Source organism: Amblyomma mixtum, chromosome 5 (genome assembly GCF_055824585.1).
Source record: "Amblyomma mixtum isolate Tamu chromosome 5, ASM5582458v1, whole genome shotgun sequence".
Classification (NCBI taxonomy): Eukaryota; Metazoa; Arthropoda; class Arachnida; order Ixodida; family Ixodidae; genus Amblyomma; species Amblyomma mixtum.
The window spans coordinates 68,022,638-68,041,057 of NC_143016.1; the positions used below are offsets into that span (position 1 = coordinate 68,022,638).

Below are 18,420 nucleotides of genomic sequence, written 5' to 3' on the forward strand. Positions count from 1 at the left end.
AGCCTGACTACGCCCACTGTAGGGCAAACGCCTCCCCCGTGTCTCTACAATAAACCCTGTCCTTTGCCAGCTGCGGTCACCGTATCCCAGCAAACTTCTTAATCCGCCACCTAACTTCTGCCGCTCCCTGCTAGGCTTGCCTTCTCTTGGATTCTACTCCGTTACACTTAACGATCATCATTGTCTTGCATTCGAATTACATGCCCTGCCCAAGCCCATTTCTCCCTCTTAATTTCGGCTAGGATGTCATTAACCCGCGTTTGTTCCCTCATCCACTCTGCCCGCTTCCGATCTCTTCTGGTTAAAAGTACTGAGTTGCAGATCTGGCTTAGGGAAATCAGCGGAGAAAGCCATAAGATGTGGGCCCTATCAGTGCGTTGACCGCAGAGGAAGCACACGGGGCTATAGCTACCGGTAAACATGGCGGCATGCTGGGCCAACGTAAGGAGACAACGTTCGAAGCTGTCGCCAAAGAACCATTTCAGATGTTGTGAGCGATTTATTTCACGGCGGAAATCGGAGCCGTTGGTGTCGGTAATGTAGTGTGGTGGCGTGGTACTTGACCAAGCAGTTCTTCGCGGGAAAAACCGCGTGGGAGTCGGCCAACGGTGCTGCTCTGTGGGTGAGACCTCGAGCAGCATTGTGTGCGGCCCTGTTTAACGGTGCGTGTGCAGTGTGAGCAGATATACAGATTATGGAAACGGTGCGGCTATCGACTGGGACTGTCCGCAGGATGGAAAGAGAAAATATAGACGAAAAATATATTGAAGCACAAAAACTCTCGACCATGAAGTGCCGGACTGCCACGCTTACGTGCACAGTAGTTTTCCCCAGCTTTAGCTGCGAATAACTGGATATACCTGAAAACTCCTACGTGATATCTAGCACTGCTGGAAGGTGCGCCCGGTTATTTCCTCCTTTTCATAAAATTTCGCAGAAATGAGCATATAACATCCTTTTTACGTTGCTAAGATTGCAGCGTTTTATCAAAAAAGAATAAATAAAGCTTAACAGCAAACGTTTGGCGCTGCATTCTGCATCAACTTAGCTGCTAAATAATATAAAATTAATTGACATATCAGTGGCGGGTAGCGAAATAATAGTGAGCAAACTCCGAGAAATCACCGAACCACAAAGACATTCGACGGTGATAAAAAAAAATCATTTCTGATATTTTCTACATTCAGTTGACATGTTGTACACTTTGTTAATACTCATAGGCACAAAAAACGTCTAATATAGTGGCGTAGTATAGAGCACCTGTAAAGGGACACTTTCCTAGGCGCACTGCACTTTTTGCAAACTTTATGTACTAGTAACCTGAAATATCTTTTAAGGACATACCTTAGATTTTTTAGAAGACACTTACATTTACCATACAATGCATCCGCTTATTCTTGTGGTGTTATCCCCTTGACTCCTTGTTCAAAAACATGTCACACACAAAGCTTTTTTTTTCCTTCGGAGGCCACTATATAAGAAAAAAAAAGTTATAACTAGCTTACACTGCGTGATATTCACAATCACCTGGTAACAATATAAAATTAACTGATAGATCTTTTATGGACAGGAAAATACTATTGTTTAAGCTTCAAGAGGCCTTGTAACAACAAATATTTTAGTTGACTAATAATAAAAACGCTTTTTATATTATTTTTGCATGCAAAACACCCTCTTAAGAGGTGCTGTACCGCCTCTGCTATCAATTTTACGCGGCGAGTTTTTAATGCTTACGAATACTCATAGAGTGCAGAATATCTGGAGCAAATTTAAAAATAATACATTCTTCTAATCACCTTCCAAATTTCCTGCATCTGTGACTTCTAGAGCTTGAGCATTATTTTGCTATCTGCGATACATATAGCAATCTTTTTCTTTCTTTTTTTTACTATTCAGTAGGTACTCACAATCCCGGTCATAATATTGCGAAGCACGCTTCGGCGGTCAGTCTTGTCACGACTTACAGAAAAAAAAATTGATAATTGCTTTATACAGGTGGTCGAAATTTCCGGAGCCCTTCACTACGGCGTCTCTCATAGCCTTAGTCGCTTTGGGACGTTAAACCCCACAAAACCAAAACCAAGCTTTATACATATCTTCGCACTTAACGCTGGTGGTGGTGGTGGTGTAAAACATTTATTTATACTGTTTACAAGAGAGGTATTGCTTCGACAGGGCCTGAAGGACCCGGCCCTCACAATCACTAAGAGGGATCCCTAGTCCGGGACCCCTGTGGCCTCCGCGGCGGCCCGGGCTTTTGTCACCAGGATTCGTTGGTCCTGGAGAGTTGAGCAGCCGAGCAGGGCAGCCTCCCAGTCCTCTCGGGTGGGGTGGGGGTGGGTGGGAAAGCAGGTTTGGCAGGGCATGCCCATACCATGTGATACGTGCCCGCAAACACTTCCCCACAACGCCCGCAAAGGCCCAATTGAAATGTTTGAGTACTGCTGGGCACAGTACCGTGTTGCTGTAGAGGCGAAGCCAACGCTCATCCGCCTTGTTGAGGCCTTTACAGGGGGGGGGGGGGGTGTCGGCCGTGAGAGGTTTTATACAGGAGAGAGATCTCCCAGAAAGTAATAGCCAGATTGAAATCAGTAGCCTGATCAGGCAACGAGAGATGCGATGCCCGGTGGTTAAGCGCGCCGGCGGTAGCGTCCGCTACCTTATTTCCCTCTATCCCCGCATGTGCTGGGGCCCAGATGATGGCGCGCCGTGTTGGGAAATCCCGGTACTGACACCTGTGTAAAATTTGGAAGGCACGATCTGGAATTTGCCCCAGTTCAAAATTGCGGCAAGCTCCCCTTGAGTCGGGATCTCACCGTCCGTGCCCCCAACATTGCATTCGCGGAGGAAGTTGCTATCGCACTTGCAGCCGCGGATCCAGCGTCCCGAGTCATAACACTGGTGCGCTCGCATAGGAAACCAAGAAACAACCATATCTCCTTATGGAACGCGGGAGAAAATTTCAAATGCAGAAGCACGCTCCATAATATTCTGGTCGTGCATTTAAGTACATGTAGAATGCATCATTTTACGTTTGTTGTAAGAGCTTATTGTTTTATTTGGATAAAGAGCTCCTAAGTTTGGAAGGAGGCGTTGGGTGCGTCATTTTTGCGAAATTTTAGAAAACAGATTAAAAATCGACCAAAATAGCGGGCACACTTTACAGCAGTCATATATAAATTTTCAGGCACAATGTATTTTCAGTTATTTTTAACCAAACTTGGCAAAAACGGCAGTGCACGTAAGCACAGAATTTCATCTCTTCGCGATCAAAAATTTTTTTGTGCTTCGCAATATTGTTTGCGGACAAATTGTTTTCAGGCCCCTTCATTCCATTCATTGCGGAAGGGACATAAAAATTGTACGCAATAAGCTGTTCACCAACCACCGAAAGCGTGATTCTATCCGAAATCGCCGTTTGCTTCAGCATGCAGTATACAAAATGCCGCAGAGGGGTAAGCGTTAAGCAGCTTGTTTTAATTAGGGTGTGTACCAGTCGTTTATTGACTGCACCAAGTTCACTAGCCACGGAAGTGAAAAATTGCAGTCGGGTATCTTTAAAGCTACCCGGACTTACAGACTGATAAATTGCGTGTACGTGAGTGTGGCGTAAGCTTACCTGCACGGTGAAGAGCGATGTCCCTTGACCCATGATGATGCCGTCCGATAGATCGATTGCGTCCTATTGTTCGGTGAGGTAACGATCATCCACTGGAACCCCTTTGTAAGTCTGCGTACTTACTGCGTAGTTTCTCCCTTTTGTACATTTCTTGAGCACAGTTTCGTCTTCAGCTAAAGACTTGGGGCTTGGCTAGTTGGTAAGTCACTTCTGAAATCCTTGGAAATGTTTTGCGCGGAGCCTAAAAGGAGCTTCAGAATCTCTTTTAGTACACGTCTGATGGATATGATAATAGGGATTGCGTCTGAAAGCGTCCCTCTGTATTTCTAAGCAGATTTCTGCATCTGGGTCTGTTTTCTCCATTTCATTTTCTGCTTTGTGATATCAATTCAACACACCACCTCTGTGAAGTAAAATTAACAGTCAGTGTCGCAGTAGTTTTATGACGCACGCGTTGGTTCTCCGGATTCCGCCCGCTAATATCCGGTTGGTGGAGAGATCGGTGCTCTTTGATTAGAGACCCACGTTCTACGAACAGATAATACGCTCAAAACTCGATGAAAAATTGTTTCAGAATTTCAGGATTTACGTTCTAAACTAACGAAACGGAAGCAATTTATAACCACTTGAAAATTTTTTAACATTCAGCAAGTAGTACGGATAAAACTCCGCCGTGCCCCCACTCGTTTATACGTGGCGTTCCAAGCTGACTGCGTTCAGAGGCGCAAGAGTAAATTTATTGACGTCCTTAGCTACAAAACAAAAAATAAATATCACCAGTTATTTCTGGTGCATATAGTTGTAATATCTGGAGCAGCATCAATTATTTTGCAAATAGTTGGAATATGTGAACTGAAAGCAATAATTGAAACTACGAACTCCCATAATGTGCAGAACAGAATGAAAGAAAAAGACAAGTTACGCTCTCAATACCATCCTTTAATTCCTTGCATCGTTTGGAACAAACAAACAACAAAAACAAATGTCGCCATGAATAGAGAACAAGACAAGCTCAGAGAATTTTTGAAAGAAAACAATAGCGTCATGCAATAAAACTTTCTCCCAGTCTCGAAAAAGCTAATAAGGTGTAACATTTTCAAAGTTTTCATAAAAGAAAGCAGGTACCACGTTCAAAATGGCAAGAATTATACTCTGTCAGCCTAAAATTTGTGCAACCTGATCAGTCAACTACCTCAGTAGACTGCAGTAAAAATAGCTGCCGACCCAAACGCAGTTCTTGGCAGAACTATGCGTTCATTACTGCGCGTTCCTTCGATTTTTCTTTTCTGCAGAAAGCAGCCACCTTGGAGGGGGTTACCACATACAGAGAAAAACAAGCTGCAGCAATACAATCACCTTCTCAGCGATCGACTTACGAATGCAAAAAAAAACATGGTAACAGTACAGGATATCACAAAAAAAAAAAGAAGACACATTTAGCGCAGTCGTTTATACCACTAAAACAACTAATGGTGCTCATGAAAGTTTCTAGTTTAAAGAGTAACGTGAAGTTAAATTCACATTACAATGATCAGATTAACTTCACAAATTTGAACGCAACTTATAGATACTACAGTAAAAGCGGCCGAACTTTTGGGCAGACATAAGCTACTCAGTGTTTTTGCTTGCTGCCGGGTAAGCCAACCGCCGCTTGAAACGAATGAAATACTTGCTTGCAAATGAACATAAGAAATGTGTCCTTTGAGAACGCGCTTGATTGTACGACAAAAATTATTTCCAGCTCACGTTTCGGAACACACGCTGCAAATATTTTTAGCGCAAGTAATTCTTGGAGGAATCGTGAATAATACTGCCGTTAGCGAAGGCGAGAACGCAAGCCTCGGCAGGCGAGAAATCGGTGCGCCATTAAATATTGGAAGATCGGCGAACAATATTCCTGGAAGCAAATTTTGATGTACACGTGCGCAGAATGAGGATGCTGATCTGTTCGAATGGAGCAGTAAATTTCATATCAAGTGAACGATTGGAATTAGTCTTCAAGCTTACAGTTCCTCTGTACAACTATTCTGGCTTTTCATCACGTTCGTGGCTCGCAACGTACACTTTATGTCACGTCAGTTACGACGCGACCAAAGTGTAAGATGTTGCAAAAGGATTTTCCGGGCTAGTTGTTTCATTTCTGAATTAAAGAGTTCACTGCGCGAAAAGGTTAGGACACCAGGGAGACACATTCACGAAACTTAGAAGCTGAAACACTTCTAAGTGTCGTGGATGTGTCTCCTTAACTCTTTAATTCAAAGTATAAGAACTATGGATTCGCTCCAAGAGGTGGTTAGGTTTTTTTTTTTTTTACGATGGGAGCCATCTATTGAATTAACAGTTTATCAAGCGGTGAACAGCAAGTTTCGTTTTTTTTTTTGCCTCTGCATGTACGCAAAGCAATTCGAACTAGCATACTGTCAAGAAAACAAAAATAATAATAAACAGGTTAATCTTGTTTTTGTCATTTCTTTTCTTTCAGCGCCAGAAACCTCTTGTTTGGATAGCTGCCATATTATCACCACCGATTAATGTTTCTTTCCTTTCAACGTGGCCTTGCAGACCCGAGGAGCGTTTCAATTTTATCCCATCGTCTTGCTGTTTCGAACGTTTTAATGACGCTCTAAATCTTCCTTAATAATATAGCTATCTAATCTTCCTTCTATTCTATGCAGGAACTCAACCATGCCCTCGTGTTCAACACAGGCCACAGTGTTGGCAGCAACAGTACTTTTGAGGAAAAGAGAACATTCTGCGTTCGCGCACACCACAATTAATGATATAGTACCAATACAGTTTTCAGCTTAAATAGAACAGTGGTGGCAGGCACCCTCGATACAAACCCACCGCCAAGTCACTAAACAAAGGGGACAACAGGAGGCAAATACGTGTTTTATTATCTATGAGTGGACCTTCGCTTTCCGACCGACATGTGTCATCATCACTAAAAGTCGAAAGTAGCAAGACTAGCGAACCGTGCAAACCTCACCAGCGCCCTCTCTACGCAACGAGGAGGCGCCAAATGAACGGTGCCTTCGAGGAAACCAAGCGCTATTTTTTTTTTTTTTCTGAGTGCACGAGAATAGCGTCCCATGTGAAAACAGAGAACATCAGACAAAAGAGAACTTCAAGAGTGCGCATAATTCTTGCGGCTTTCTTTTTTCTCTGTTTTCCCAACGACCAAGTTGCACAATAGCGTGAGCCAACGATTAAGAAGCGTCGGAAAGAGAAAAATTCGGTCACTCGGTTACCTCACTTTGCACTCAACTTACTCCATTAGGCAATAGAGGTTTCGTACAGGGCGCACAACTGGTCATTAGGTCGCATAAATCAGGCCTTCGCGTGCTGTCTTGAGTTTGTTTCCTGCACCCTTGAACCAGCTTGGCAATACGCCCACGCGAGAGACTTTAATTTTCGTAACGAGCCTTGAGAAAAACCAACACCAAAGCGTCGCAATCTCATCACGCATATAACCAGGACCAAGAAAAAAACACCAACACTCAGTGCGTTGGGCAATTTCATGAATGTTTCATGGGCTAGAAGACCAAACTTTTGGAGACTTTGTCCATCCGAAACTGCAGCAATATCTGTATTAAAAAAGAAAAAAAAAAGCCATGGCGCTCCACAGAATAATTGCTACCTCAGCTACTCTTCCCCAGTATCAGCGACCGTTCCCAGGCTGTAAGAGCATTTCGTAAGGGAGCATTAACACCATTACGCCCTCAAGAGTTGGGGGCTCGTAAAGTACACCTGTACTTTCCAATTAAAATTAAAACGAGAGCGGGAGAGCGTATCTTTTTTTTTGTCTTTTTTTAACGCTTCGCACATTCTACACAAAACAATAGAAACGGAATGCCCTGTGTACCGTTGGAGAGAACGGAGACCTAAAATGGCTCAACAAGCTCAAACATATAAAAATAAATTAAAAGAAACGTTGGCGGCCTATCTATAGATACATGCATCGACCTATTCGCAGCCGGCCTCACTGCGTAGATTCACCACAACCTATAGGCTTCGTCTCGACTAAAAAAAAAAAAAACAATAGAAATGCGTGTGTGTTGGCTCATAAATGACGACAAAAAAAAAGTGTTTTCCCGGTCAGCTTCCCGCCGGACCAGTGTGATCAGGTAAGGTTATTAATCTGCGCACCTAACGAATGGGGTTATTAAATCGGTTGCTATAGTCAAAGGTTCTCTGAGCTTTAATGTACGGAACGTACGCTAATAATCCGTGCTCGTGAAATCAAACTGAGGTTCTGCGTAGCTTTCACTCTGATGGACCATTTCGCTTTACAGTCAGAGACCGTTCCTGTGAAATTTTCCAGGCTGCGATAGGAACAGAAACGCACCATAAGCTTTTCTGTCAAACATACTGCCCCATCGGTTCGAAGGAGGTGAACAATATATCGAAGGTGTTTTCCCTTTGCAGATTTGAGTACTTTACGCAAAACGCGTTGATAAAATGGCGGATCGACCAACTACTATTACTTAGGTAAGTTCGTAAACGGAGCGAAAGACGTCCACTAGCGGTAAGAGCCCTCTTCTGTTAGCAAGTAACAAATTTTCGCATTGAGTGAACACGGCTCACAGAGTAGGCCTCCGTTTCTGCATTTGTTCCCGCGCTAGGACACCGCATAAACGGTCTCTGGCTGTACGAGCTAAATCAATATCAGGCAGATGTACAATACGACAAAGCACTTCGAGAAAAAGGGTCGTCGAGCACAAACACAGTAGCTTTGTACAGAAGGAATCGGCCATTGACGGCTTCCGCACGGGAAACGCGGGAGTGCCGCCAGAAATCATCACCGACGCACGAAGGAACAGAAGGAAAGAGCAGCCAGGCATGCTTGGGCTCCACGCTATGTACAAAGACGGACATGTGAGTGCGCTCCAACCCCCGAGATATTAAAAAGCTATGGTTCTTCTACACCGTTAGCTGCTCGGCGGCCGGCTCTTCTGCAGAGACGTCCACACCCACGGAAAAAGTCACTGCTTCTGTCCTGGGAAGGAGGGGAAGAAGCTACACTCTGTGATCTTACTAGGGAAGAAAGGGAAAATGGGTTCAGAAATGTCGTTTTAAGCACACTGCGCACGCTGGCGACAGCCGCACGTAACGCAGCAAAACCTCCGGCCTGGGCAACCAACAGTTCGGTCCAGTTGTTCCAACGAGAGCTCCACCTAGCGGGGAGTCACTGCTGTTTTCTTCACAGTCACTCACATTGCTTCATCCTTTACGAACAGTTCTTTCCTTTCTTCGGGTGCTGACCGAAGTGGTTTTATTGTGTGTACTTAGAGTTGTTGCTGTAAGACGCTGTGGTGGTATTTCTTGCCCTTCAACAGGAAAAGTGCACGATGAGACGCTTTGTTCGAGGACAGAAGAGAGACGTCGAGAACCCTAGGCCACATAACTAACCGGTAAGGTAAAGCTATAAGTACGTCGGGCTACAAGTGCGAATTCAAGATTCAGCTTGGCGCAGGGGCGGCTGTGAAAGCAAATAACTCGCGCGATTCCATCACACTCAGCTTCGGAAAACATCGGAATTTGCAGCTGGAGTCAAGTGCCGAGTTCACGAAAACAATCGGCCACGTCTGAAATGCAGGAATCAGATCACCTAACAGTCTTCTTGTTGTCTTTCCCTCTCTTTCTTTTTAAAAAGCAAAGCGTATCCTAGGTTCGCTCTCTCTCTCTCTCTTTGGATTCAGTCCACAAAGGGCACTTTCCGCGCGCAATGTACCACAGCGTCAAGGCGTTTATCACAGTTCCGTCACGGGTATCAACTTCAGCGGCTGGTGCGCCACCTGGCACATGCTGTTGTCATCGTCGCCGTGCGTCTTGTGGTACTGCGGTTCCTTGGTTCCGCTTCCCCACTTGTTCTTCAGGACGCCAGCGACGCGCTCTCGGAACCGGAAGCCCAGCGCCACGATGAGTGCGAACAATATTGCAGCAGCGGCCACGACACCGATGATGATTTGCCGCCTCAGCACCGCGTCGTAGCAGCCCAGGTCTGCAGACCCGATGTCCCTCAGCAACTTGTCCTTGAGTGCCGGCGGACCGCCAACGCAGCGGAGCTGCGATGTCTCGGGTGTCAGCGGTGAATTGGTCGCGTTCCGGGCACTGCACATGTTCCACAGCCACAAGGCACTGCAGTTGCAGACCAGAGGATTGTCCCTGAGGTCGAGTTCTTGCAGCTCGTACCATTCCAGAAGCGACTCATCGAAAGTGGTGAACCCGTTGCCCCGAAGAACCAGGCGCTTCAGGCCGGCCAGGCCGTCGAACGCTCCGGACTCTATGCACCGGAAGTTGACGTTGTGCTTCATCTGGATGCTCTCGAGGTCGCTGTTCTCGGCGAACGCACGTCGGTCGATGCAGCGGAGTGCGGCAGAACCACTCACTTCTAGACTCCTCAAGTACTTTAGGTACTGGAACGCCGACGGCCGAAGTCTAGGGAACTTGTTTTGTCCCAGGTTCAGGCCTTCGAGCCGCGGAATGTCCTGGAAGGTCGCCGTGGGTACTTCTTGCAGCTCATTGTCATTCAGCTTCAACTGCCGCAAAGCGGAGAGCTGTCGGAACGCCCCATTTTGCACCGTCTTTACGCCGCAGCCGTCTAAGGACAGTTCCTCGAGCTGCTTCAATGTCACGAAGGCTTCTTCGGGAATGTTGGAGAACATGTTGAGACCAAGGTCAAGGTTCAGCAAAAATGACAACGGCGCGAACGCTTGGCTCGGTATAGTCACAAACTTGTTGTCTCGCAGCAATAGCGTCTTCAACTTGGACAGCCCTTGGAACGTCTGCTCCGTGACCCTGACCAGGCGGTTTTGCGACAAGTCCAGTTTCTCCAGCTTTCGAAGCGGTGCGAACACTCCAGCCGGGATGCTGTCAATGTAGTTTTCGTTCAACAGCAGCGTCTGCAGCTCTACAAGCCCGGTGAAGGTTGTGTTGTCCAGCTGCGAGATCATGTTCCTCGCCAAGACCAGCACGACGAGGAACTTGTGCGAGCGGAAGTTTTCCTTACCCAGCGAGACTAGCTGGTTGTGGGACACGTCCAGATATCGGAGGCTCCCGTAGACGCTGAATGAAGATACGCCGCTCTTGATGTGGTTGTTGACGAGGCTTAGCTCGCGAAGATTCGGGTTGAGCGTTATGGGCACCACGTCCAGGTAGGCAGAGTCGCACACCACTCGAAGGTTTTCGTCGTCACAGATGCACCGCGACGGACACATGCCCTGCGCGCTGCTCCACGTCCAAGACGCCAAGAACAGCAACGGCAGCAACGGTAGCCGCAGCGGCACTTCACGCGGGCTCCGAGGCATGGCCGGGGCAGAGGAGGCACGCAGTCTGCTACCGCCTGCGAGTGGATACAAGACAGGCAAAAGCGTCAGCAACGAAGCATGCAGCCGTAACATCAAGCACAGTTGCGCTAACATATAGTCTTAGGCTAATACCATCCACTGGGTCACAAAAGCCGTCATCGAAGTACAAGACCTATGAGGATTTCTCGCTTAGGTCCCGACAAGCGCCCGCTCATTGAGTTTAGACACCAGTATTCCTGTGCAACGAGTTTTAGTGATTTACAATAACTTCAATGCAAAGCAAGAAAAACATTCGTCTAACTTTAGCGACAATGCGTTCCCACTTAAATGAGCATGAGAACCCTAGCGCTACGTAAACCATTGCCCATTTGGTTTGAGCGTAATTATAACGCAGTTGAAATATTACCCATCCATTTTCTTTCTTTCCTTTAACCCTTTGTTGAGCAAGACGGTCGAACGGCAAGAACTTTGTAAGCGCCCACGCTTACTAAAGCCGACTTGCACAGCAAGGGCCATTAGAACCGCCATAAACACACCTCGAGAAAAAAAAAGAACACTGAGAGACCATTTATAGTGCCCTGGCAACGCAGCACCCGCATTAAATCTTTTCATCATCGAGGGCGAGGGTACACCATCAAGTGAACTGAAATTATAGTTTTCTCTTCGCGCATTTGTCTTCTGAACCTTAGAGCAGAACAATGGAGCCATAAGAACAGAAAATGTCACGACATTAGAAGTAAGCTTGACGAGGAAGTAACCAGCAACTACTGCATATATATGAATTTGATGTTGTTTCCATTGCTTAAAAACGCTTAGACGGAAGCAGTAAAGGCACTGCACATCCCATGACGACTACTACTGTTTCTAAAGAGCAGCTTACGAGCAGGCCATAAGCACTGCAGAGCTGCCACCACTAAATCATGACACTGAGCTAAAAAAACATTTCTTATTCTGCTGCTTGATTGGTATCCATTCACGCAGCAGAAACGAGTACAATACGCTCGGAGCACTAAGGACTAATAAGTTGGCGATAATTACACGAAAACAGGCGCAGTTCTTTTGAGGTAGGTATACGTATAAGGCGCGATCTATTCTGGGCCCGAGAGCTTTCGCGACGAAGAAAGAACAAAAAAAGCCATTAGTAAAACACAACGCGAACCACGAATTTCACTTGGCCGACAAACTTGCGATCTAAGCGCAGATACTTAGCCAATTAGTTCGTAACCATGAGTGCCGCCGTACAACAAAGACGGTTTAGCGCCATTCCTCTAATGCCTGCTTCCTCGGGATCTACCCGCTCGCCTCCTGCAGGATCTCACCCACTTCCCCTACCCTCCTCTTTCCTGGGGAGGAAGCGGGGAACAAGTTTCTGATAACAGGCGCACTTCTATAACACTTCTTTTTTTTTTTTCACCGGCCCGCCACAGAGACGCAGCGAGAGCGTCTTTAGGCCCGCTCTAATTCCTTTCAATCCGGCTCGCGACCAGGAACCTAATGGTGCCTCCAATCCATTGTCATCACAATGGCGCCGCTTTCCCCGCCTCCCGGAGAGAGCGCAGCGGAGACGGATTAGGGCCGAACATTCATCTTCATTAGCCACAACCGTGTGTGTGCCGCGGCGGCGCTGCCGACCAACCAGGGATAGTTATTCGCACTCCTCGCCAGTCCCTACTACGCCGTCCCTCTATTCTTCTAGCTATCACTCAACTTCTTTGGAAGCCCGGTTCCCACTCCCGCGTTTAGGTTTCTTTCTTCCTTTCTTCTGTTCTTCTTCGCCCAACTTTCTTCGCGCGGCCAACACCTACGCTGAGCAGTCGTCCGCCTTCAGATAAAGGCGTCGGGCGCCACACCACCGCCGCACATCGTTAACGCCTTCCAATGATCTCGGGAGTCTTTTTTTTTTTTACGCGCCCGCAGCCCGACGCTAAATGAGCTGGAACATCACTTCCTGATGAGGCTGCGCGATTCTCGCGGTCCCACGACGGCCGATGCTAAAACCGTGTCCGAGTCGCCAAGGAGACTAGCGAGCAGCGAAGCCTACAAGTGCGCCGAAACCAGGCATAATTATCTTAACGAGAGAAACCGAAATCGTTTTTTCTGGCACACACAGCTCGAGTTGCTGCTTCAGAAGAACGCCTGCAGGGGAAATAACAAAGCATTCGTTCGGTGACCTTTCACTTCTTCACGTGCCGAGATTGCGAATGCAATCCGAATGCATTGCCTGCTCCATTGCTGAATGAACCGAACAGGATATATGTTTAACCTGCTGCAATACATATATCAAGCCAATGAAAAAAACCTCAACTGCACTTAAATGATAGATGCAGCCAACACTTCCGAGTCTGCATCGACATTTCGTTTTCGGCATGCAGCGCTTCCAGATTAGCATGTTTAGCAGGAACCAAACTACAAACTTCACACCGATAATGCCTTCCAGCAGAAAACCACGAATGGAGAATACTGGAGACAGACAACTTTTGTTTTCTTCTTTCTATCATTTCACTGACGCACGTTTGCATCCGCGAAAGCTCGGTTTTACTCCTCTGATGACTTCGAACACGTTATTTCGAAACCCGCCTCTCGCGCCAACCGCACGTAGATAGCTGCCATTACTCTCACGCAGGGAAGCCGTTTATCGCGAGCGAACCTCTCGGACAAAACGGCTTTGTCCGCGACGCAGAAAAGAAGTCCGAGACAGAGAGGCGCCCGCCCGTTTAGTTTCATCAGCTCAGAGGCTGCAGCGCGGAATTCCCGAAGACGGCGCCGGAATGCCTTGCAAGCCGCTCGCCAAGCTGCCTGTACACCCCCCCCCCCCCCCCCCCCCCCTCTCCTTCTCGTTCCCGCTTAAAGAAGGAGTCGGTGATGAAGTCTGCCCACGTACACTGCACTCGCTTCGTCTTCTCCACGTGGCTCGCGCGCAATGCGGGAAAGTATGTTCGTCTTTTGTAAAGGCTCGAGCCTCTCGGCGGAACCGGGTAAATAAATCAGTATTATTCATTTCCCTTTTTTACCTTGCCTTCCAGTTTCTCTCTCTCCCCTACCCGACAATATAAAGCGACGTTCACGCAAGCTCATAACCGGGTCTTCTTCCTTGTGCACTGCGGCGCTGCTGGTGTTAATTTACATCCGCGGCTGCCGAAGAATTTCGAACCACGACGGCTGCTGAGGGCTCGGAGCGAATTCCCCAAAGCGATGGCGGATCGTTCGCTGGGACTCGTATACTGATATGAGAAAGGCCACTACGGCACGAGCGCTCGTAGCCTTACTGAAAAGCACGAAAAAGTGGGACGATGCGCTTGCTTTTTGAAAGAGCGCCAGGTTAACGGATAAGCACGGTGGCCTCTAGCGGGAATTCAGTCTTATCAGTTCTCTCTGAAGGAGAAACGGAAAAGAATTTATCAATGAAATATATATACAGGGCGTTTCACGTACGACTTTACACTTTTTTTTTTTTTTAACTAGGCTTTTTGAGTGAGAAGACAGGTTTTTTTCCGCACAGCACTGTGTAGTGGTGTAGTACGTCCGCATACAGCTAAGACGCGCTACCAGCAGGAGGTTAACTATCATTGAATATTTAACTTTTCAACTATTACTGTTACTCTCCTTAATTACAGGGAGGCATATAGCCCACGTATGTAATATTCATACCACTCTTTATAATTTCGAAAATGCTGTTACCAGCAGTGCTGTGGCCCAACAAATTCTGTCTATTTCGACGAGTCGCTTGCACTGGGGAGGTTCCTTCGCCTGCAAGCTTCTCGAAGGAGCATGTACTTGGGCGCGGTGTAGAAAAAATTTGTTGCGCCATAGCGCCGCTGGTAACAGCATTTTCGAAATTCCAAAGACTGATATGGATATGATTAACGATGGGCTACACGCCTCTCAATAATTAAAAAGCTAACAGTAATAGTTAAAAAGTTAAATATTCAATAATAGTTAACCAGCCTGCCAGTTAGCATGTCTGAGCTGTATTCTGATGTACTACATAACTGGCACGCTATGGCGAAAAAGCGTTCGTCTAACTCAAAAAGCCCATTTTGAAAAAATGTGTAAAATTTTAGATGAACCATGTGCGTGCGCGCGCGTGTGTGTGTGTGTGCGCGCGCGTGCGTGCGTGCGTGTGTGTGTGTGTGCGTGTGTGTGTGTGTGTGTGTGTGTGTGCGCGCGCGTGTGCGTGTGTGTGTGTGTGCGTGCGTGCGTGTTTGGCAGCTTTCGCCGTAGCTCAGCTTGTAAAGCACCGGAAGCGTAATTCGAAGGTCGTGGGTTGAGTTCCCACCACCGGCATGTGGTTCTTTTCTTCTGCTTTTCTAATCAATTAAGTTCAGCGATAAAATTGTCACTAATAATCCTTAATGATAAACGCCACAAATTTTTAAAAAATCCCCTGTCCTCCTTCGCTTCTGTGGCTGTTGGCTTCTCTGATATGAACAACGAGCCGCTAATTCACCTTTATATCGAATATATACGAATATTCAGGCCAGAAGCGTTAGAAAGAAATCACACCTGACTTGCACCGTTTCTTCGGTCTGCACAAACCTTTGTGCTCATGTGAGACAAGGTGAGTATTGAATATTATATGCTTTCCTCTCCAATCCGAAAACTACAAGCACGCATAAAAAATTCAAAGGAGTAACGTGCCGGGAATACTAAACCCGAGTGCAGTCGCGTTCAACCTAAAACTACGAGAATATATAACACCGCGCACTAACAATCTGATGCGCACACAAAATACGCAGCTGCATCACTTCTGGAAGCGCTGCAGTCTGAGTGATGAATAAGAACTAGCATGCGCAAAATGCAGCACCGCATTTAAGTCGGGAATTCTTCGAGCGCACAACGCATTTTTTTGCAGGACGCTTCGCCTCTGCACATGCCAGTCCGTTTCTTTCTTCTTTTTTTTCCTCCCTTCTCACTAGCATCCCTAAGCCTCCGAAACGTCATTCGCTGTCCAGAGAATGCCACGCCGCATTCCACGGCCGAATCGCTCTCTCCTTGGAGCTCGGATAAGGAGGAGGAGGAGGACACGCGCCGCTCATCATGCGCGTTCCGACCAAGGGCGCATCTCTCATAAAGGCGCCAAATTCAGACGGACTCGCTCAAGCAGCGCTCATTTCACGCCCGCCTTTCACTCACTCTTTCTCTCACGGTATTCTTCCAAGGAGACGATGAAAATGGCTGGTCCGCCGGAGGGGCCCCTTCTCAGTGCAAGTCAACCGTGCCGAATGAATGCCAGCCCAAGGCGGAAAACTTTCATTAGCGCACAAATAACGGCAGCTTAAGTTCTCCTCGCCGGATTTTCATGCCGGCATATCGTTTTGCCACTGCAGACCTCCCCAGCTCTTCCTGTGTAATATGCAAAGGTTTTTGCGCTTCTTTTCCGCGCATTAACTTTCCGCTTGGTAAAAAGAACAAGACCTCACGAAACAGCGCATGAGGAAACGAAATTTGTTTGTCACTTTATTTTTTTTTTTGCAGGGTTTTTTTTTCCTCGTAAAGCACTATCAAGAGTGGAAGTCGCTGTTCAATGCATCCTTTGTTCCGAGTGCACTGCACGAAGAAAAACTAATTGTTTTTTTTTTTTTTTCACAACCATAGGGAAGGCATGTTTATACGATAATTCTTGTTTTCTACGCCCTCCGCTCCAATAATCTCACGCGTAAGCTACACATTCATTCCTGGAACGTCGACTCGCCCAAAGGAGTACTCAAAAACCCGAATTGCTCCAATAGGCATAATAGCTACCGCTATAATGCCTAGTGCCGCACTTCTTGAGCAAGCAATAGGCGAAAACTCCCTATAGGCTCCACCGCGGGCGCTCACAACTACCAGCACACCTTTCGCCGCGAAAAAACATTAACGTCCTTCCTCCGAATCGCGGCGGCAGCCAGCGCATAATGCGACGCTCATCCGCCTCCTCGTTCGAGCCGAACGCCGCCGCTTCACCGCAAAACATTCCCGCCTCGGCACAGTCAGCACAGCCGCCGCCGTGCCATTACGATTCCGCGCGCCAAGAAAAACGCGCCGTTCTCCGTCGTTATATACACACGCGGGTTCCGCTGCACATCTACTACCCAGCTCTCTCGGGCGGCGGCTCCGTCTTTCTCGAGGTGATTAACGCAGGCAAACTACAACGAGGCACCCTCCTACGCCGACGCGGCGCTCGCTTCCATTGCGAGCAACTTTTTCACCTCGGAATTCGCCGCAGCTCGCGGCACGCAGCGTTTACCGGAGCCCTTCTTCACTCTCTCCCTTTCTTTTCACAACACACATGTAGAACTGGACGGAGCAAACCGAAAGCTCGAGGAATGGAACGGTGTCTTCTATTCAGGGGCGCTAGCGGGATGCACGTCGTTCTTACACCAAGCGGCCCACACCGATGCGCATACTATACGCCCCTAACTACCCCACCAGCCTGCCAACTCGTCGTCGAGCCTAATCGCTTCTTCGCCCGAATCCCTCATCAACCTAAAACTCTTGCTTGCCCTTCGGGGTCTGTACGCGTCGCCGAAAAAGGCGGCGCGAGGACTTGTTCTCCGGGGCGGAAGCAGCGCGACTTGAGGACGGGCTTTCGCGTTTTTGGCGCAGTGGCGCTAACGCGAATGGCACGGCACTTAACTCCCGCTTGGCCTAAATAAACGACAGCAGGAGCAACAACAGTCATGACGACGGCACTTAAACGCCTTGCGGTCTACCAGCGTCGCTCATCACGCGAGACAAACGGGCGCCAAATGGCGCAGCACAGCTCGAATGAGGGAGGGGGGAGGCGTCAGCCACAAATGTGTCGGCGGCGGCCGTTCGCTTAGAATAGCCCCACAAAAGCGCTGCGGGGTGTACATTGTTACTTTTTTTTGTTAGCTGAAATGTATCAGGGTACGAGTATGCACTTAAGTAGTATTCTGGTCTATAGATGCCCTAGAGCTTATATCCGCAGCAAGAAAATGAGAAAAATTAGAAGGAAAGGGAAAAATGTGAAAATAGGGCGCCTAAAAAAGGAAGTAAAGTAAATAGCATGCTAATTAAGTGCCTCCTTGTAGACCGGTGTGATAAATTTTGAGAGGAAAGAAAAGTAAAAAAAAAAATAATTTTCGAGGTGCTCAGAAGCGGAGCGCAGGATGATTTTGAGATCTGTGACACCGAGAAGTTCATGCACATAAAAAAAAAAGAGAGATACGTGGAAAACTACGCACACGCAGATTACAAGTAGGATACCGAAAACAGGTTGAGACACGAAACGTACTGTAATCAGCACGTGATGTTTGTTGAAATTTGAATCGCACACGGCGCGGGATTTGCTTCTAGAACAGCATCGACTGACTCGGACTCAGCGGCTCCTCCCTGGTCCTGCCTAGAGATGTAAAATTTCAAGAAATTTTGGATGGCATGAAAAAAGCCTTTTTTTTTTTCAAGGTTTTTTTTTCATGAAAAATTGGAAATTTTGCAAAACGTGTCAAAAACAGATTTATTTGCAACAGCACAACGATCAATAATAAT

General features: G+C 47.3%; 1 protein-coding gene across 5 annotated transcripts in view; it reads right to left on the bottom strand.

The window, feature by feature from the left end:
• Nucleotides 1–4,537: 4,537 nt before the first annotated feature.
• Nucleotides 4,538–18,420, bottom strand: part of LOC149342503 (uncharacterized) — a 239,808-nt gene continuing 225,925 nt past the window's right edge. For all 5 annotated transcript variants that reach the window (XM_089544892.1, XM_089544890.1, XM_089544888.1 and 2 more), the window contains one exon: nt 4,538–10,964. In XM_089544892.1, coding sequence (XP_089401018.1) covers nt 9,373–10,929 — 1,557 coding nt within the window. In that variant the 5' untranslated portion in view covers nt 10,930–10,964 and the 3' untranslated portion in view covers nt 4,538–9,372. The remainder of the gene's footprint in view (nt 10,965–18,420) is intronic.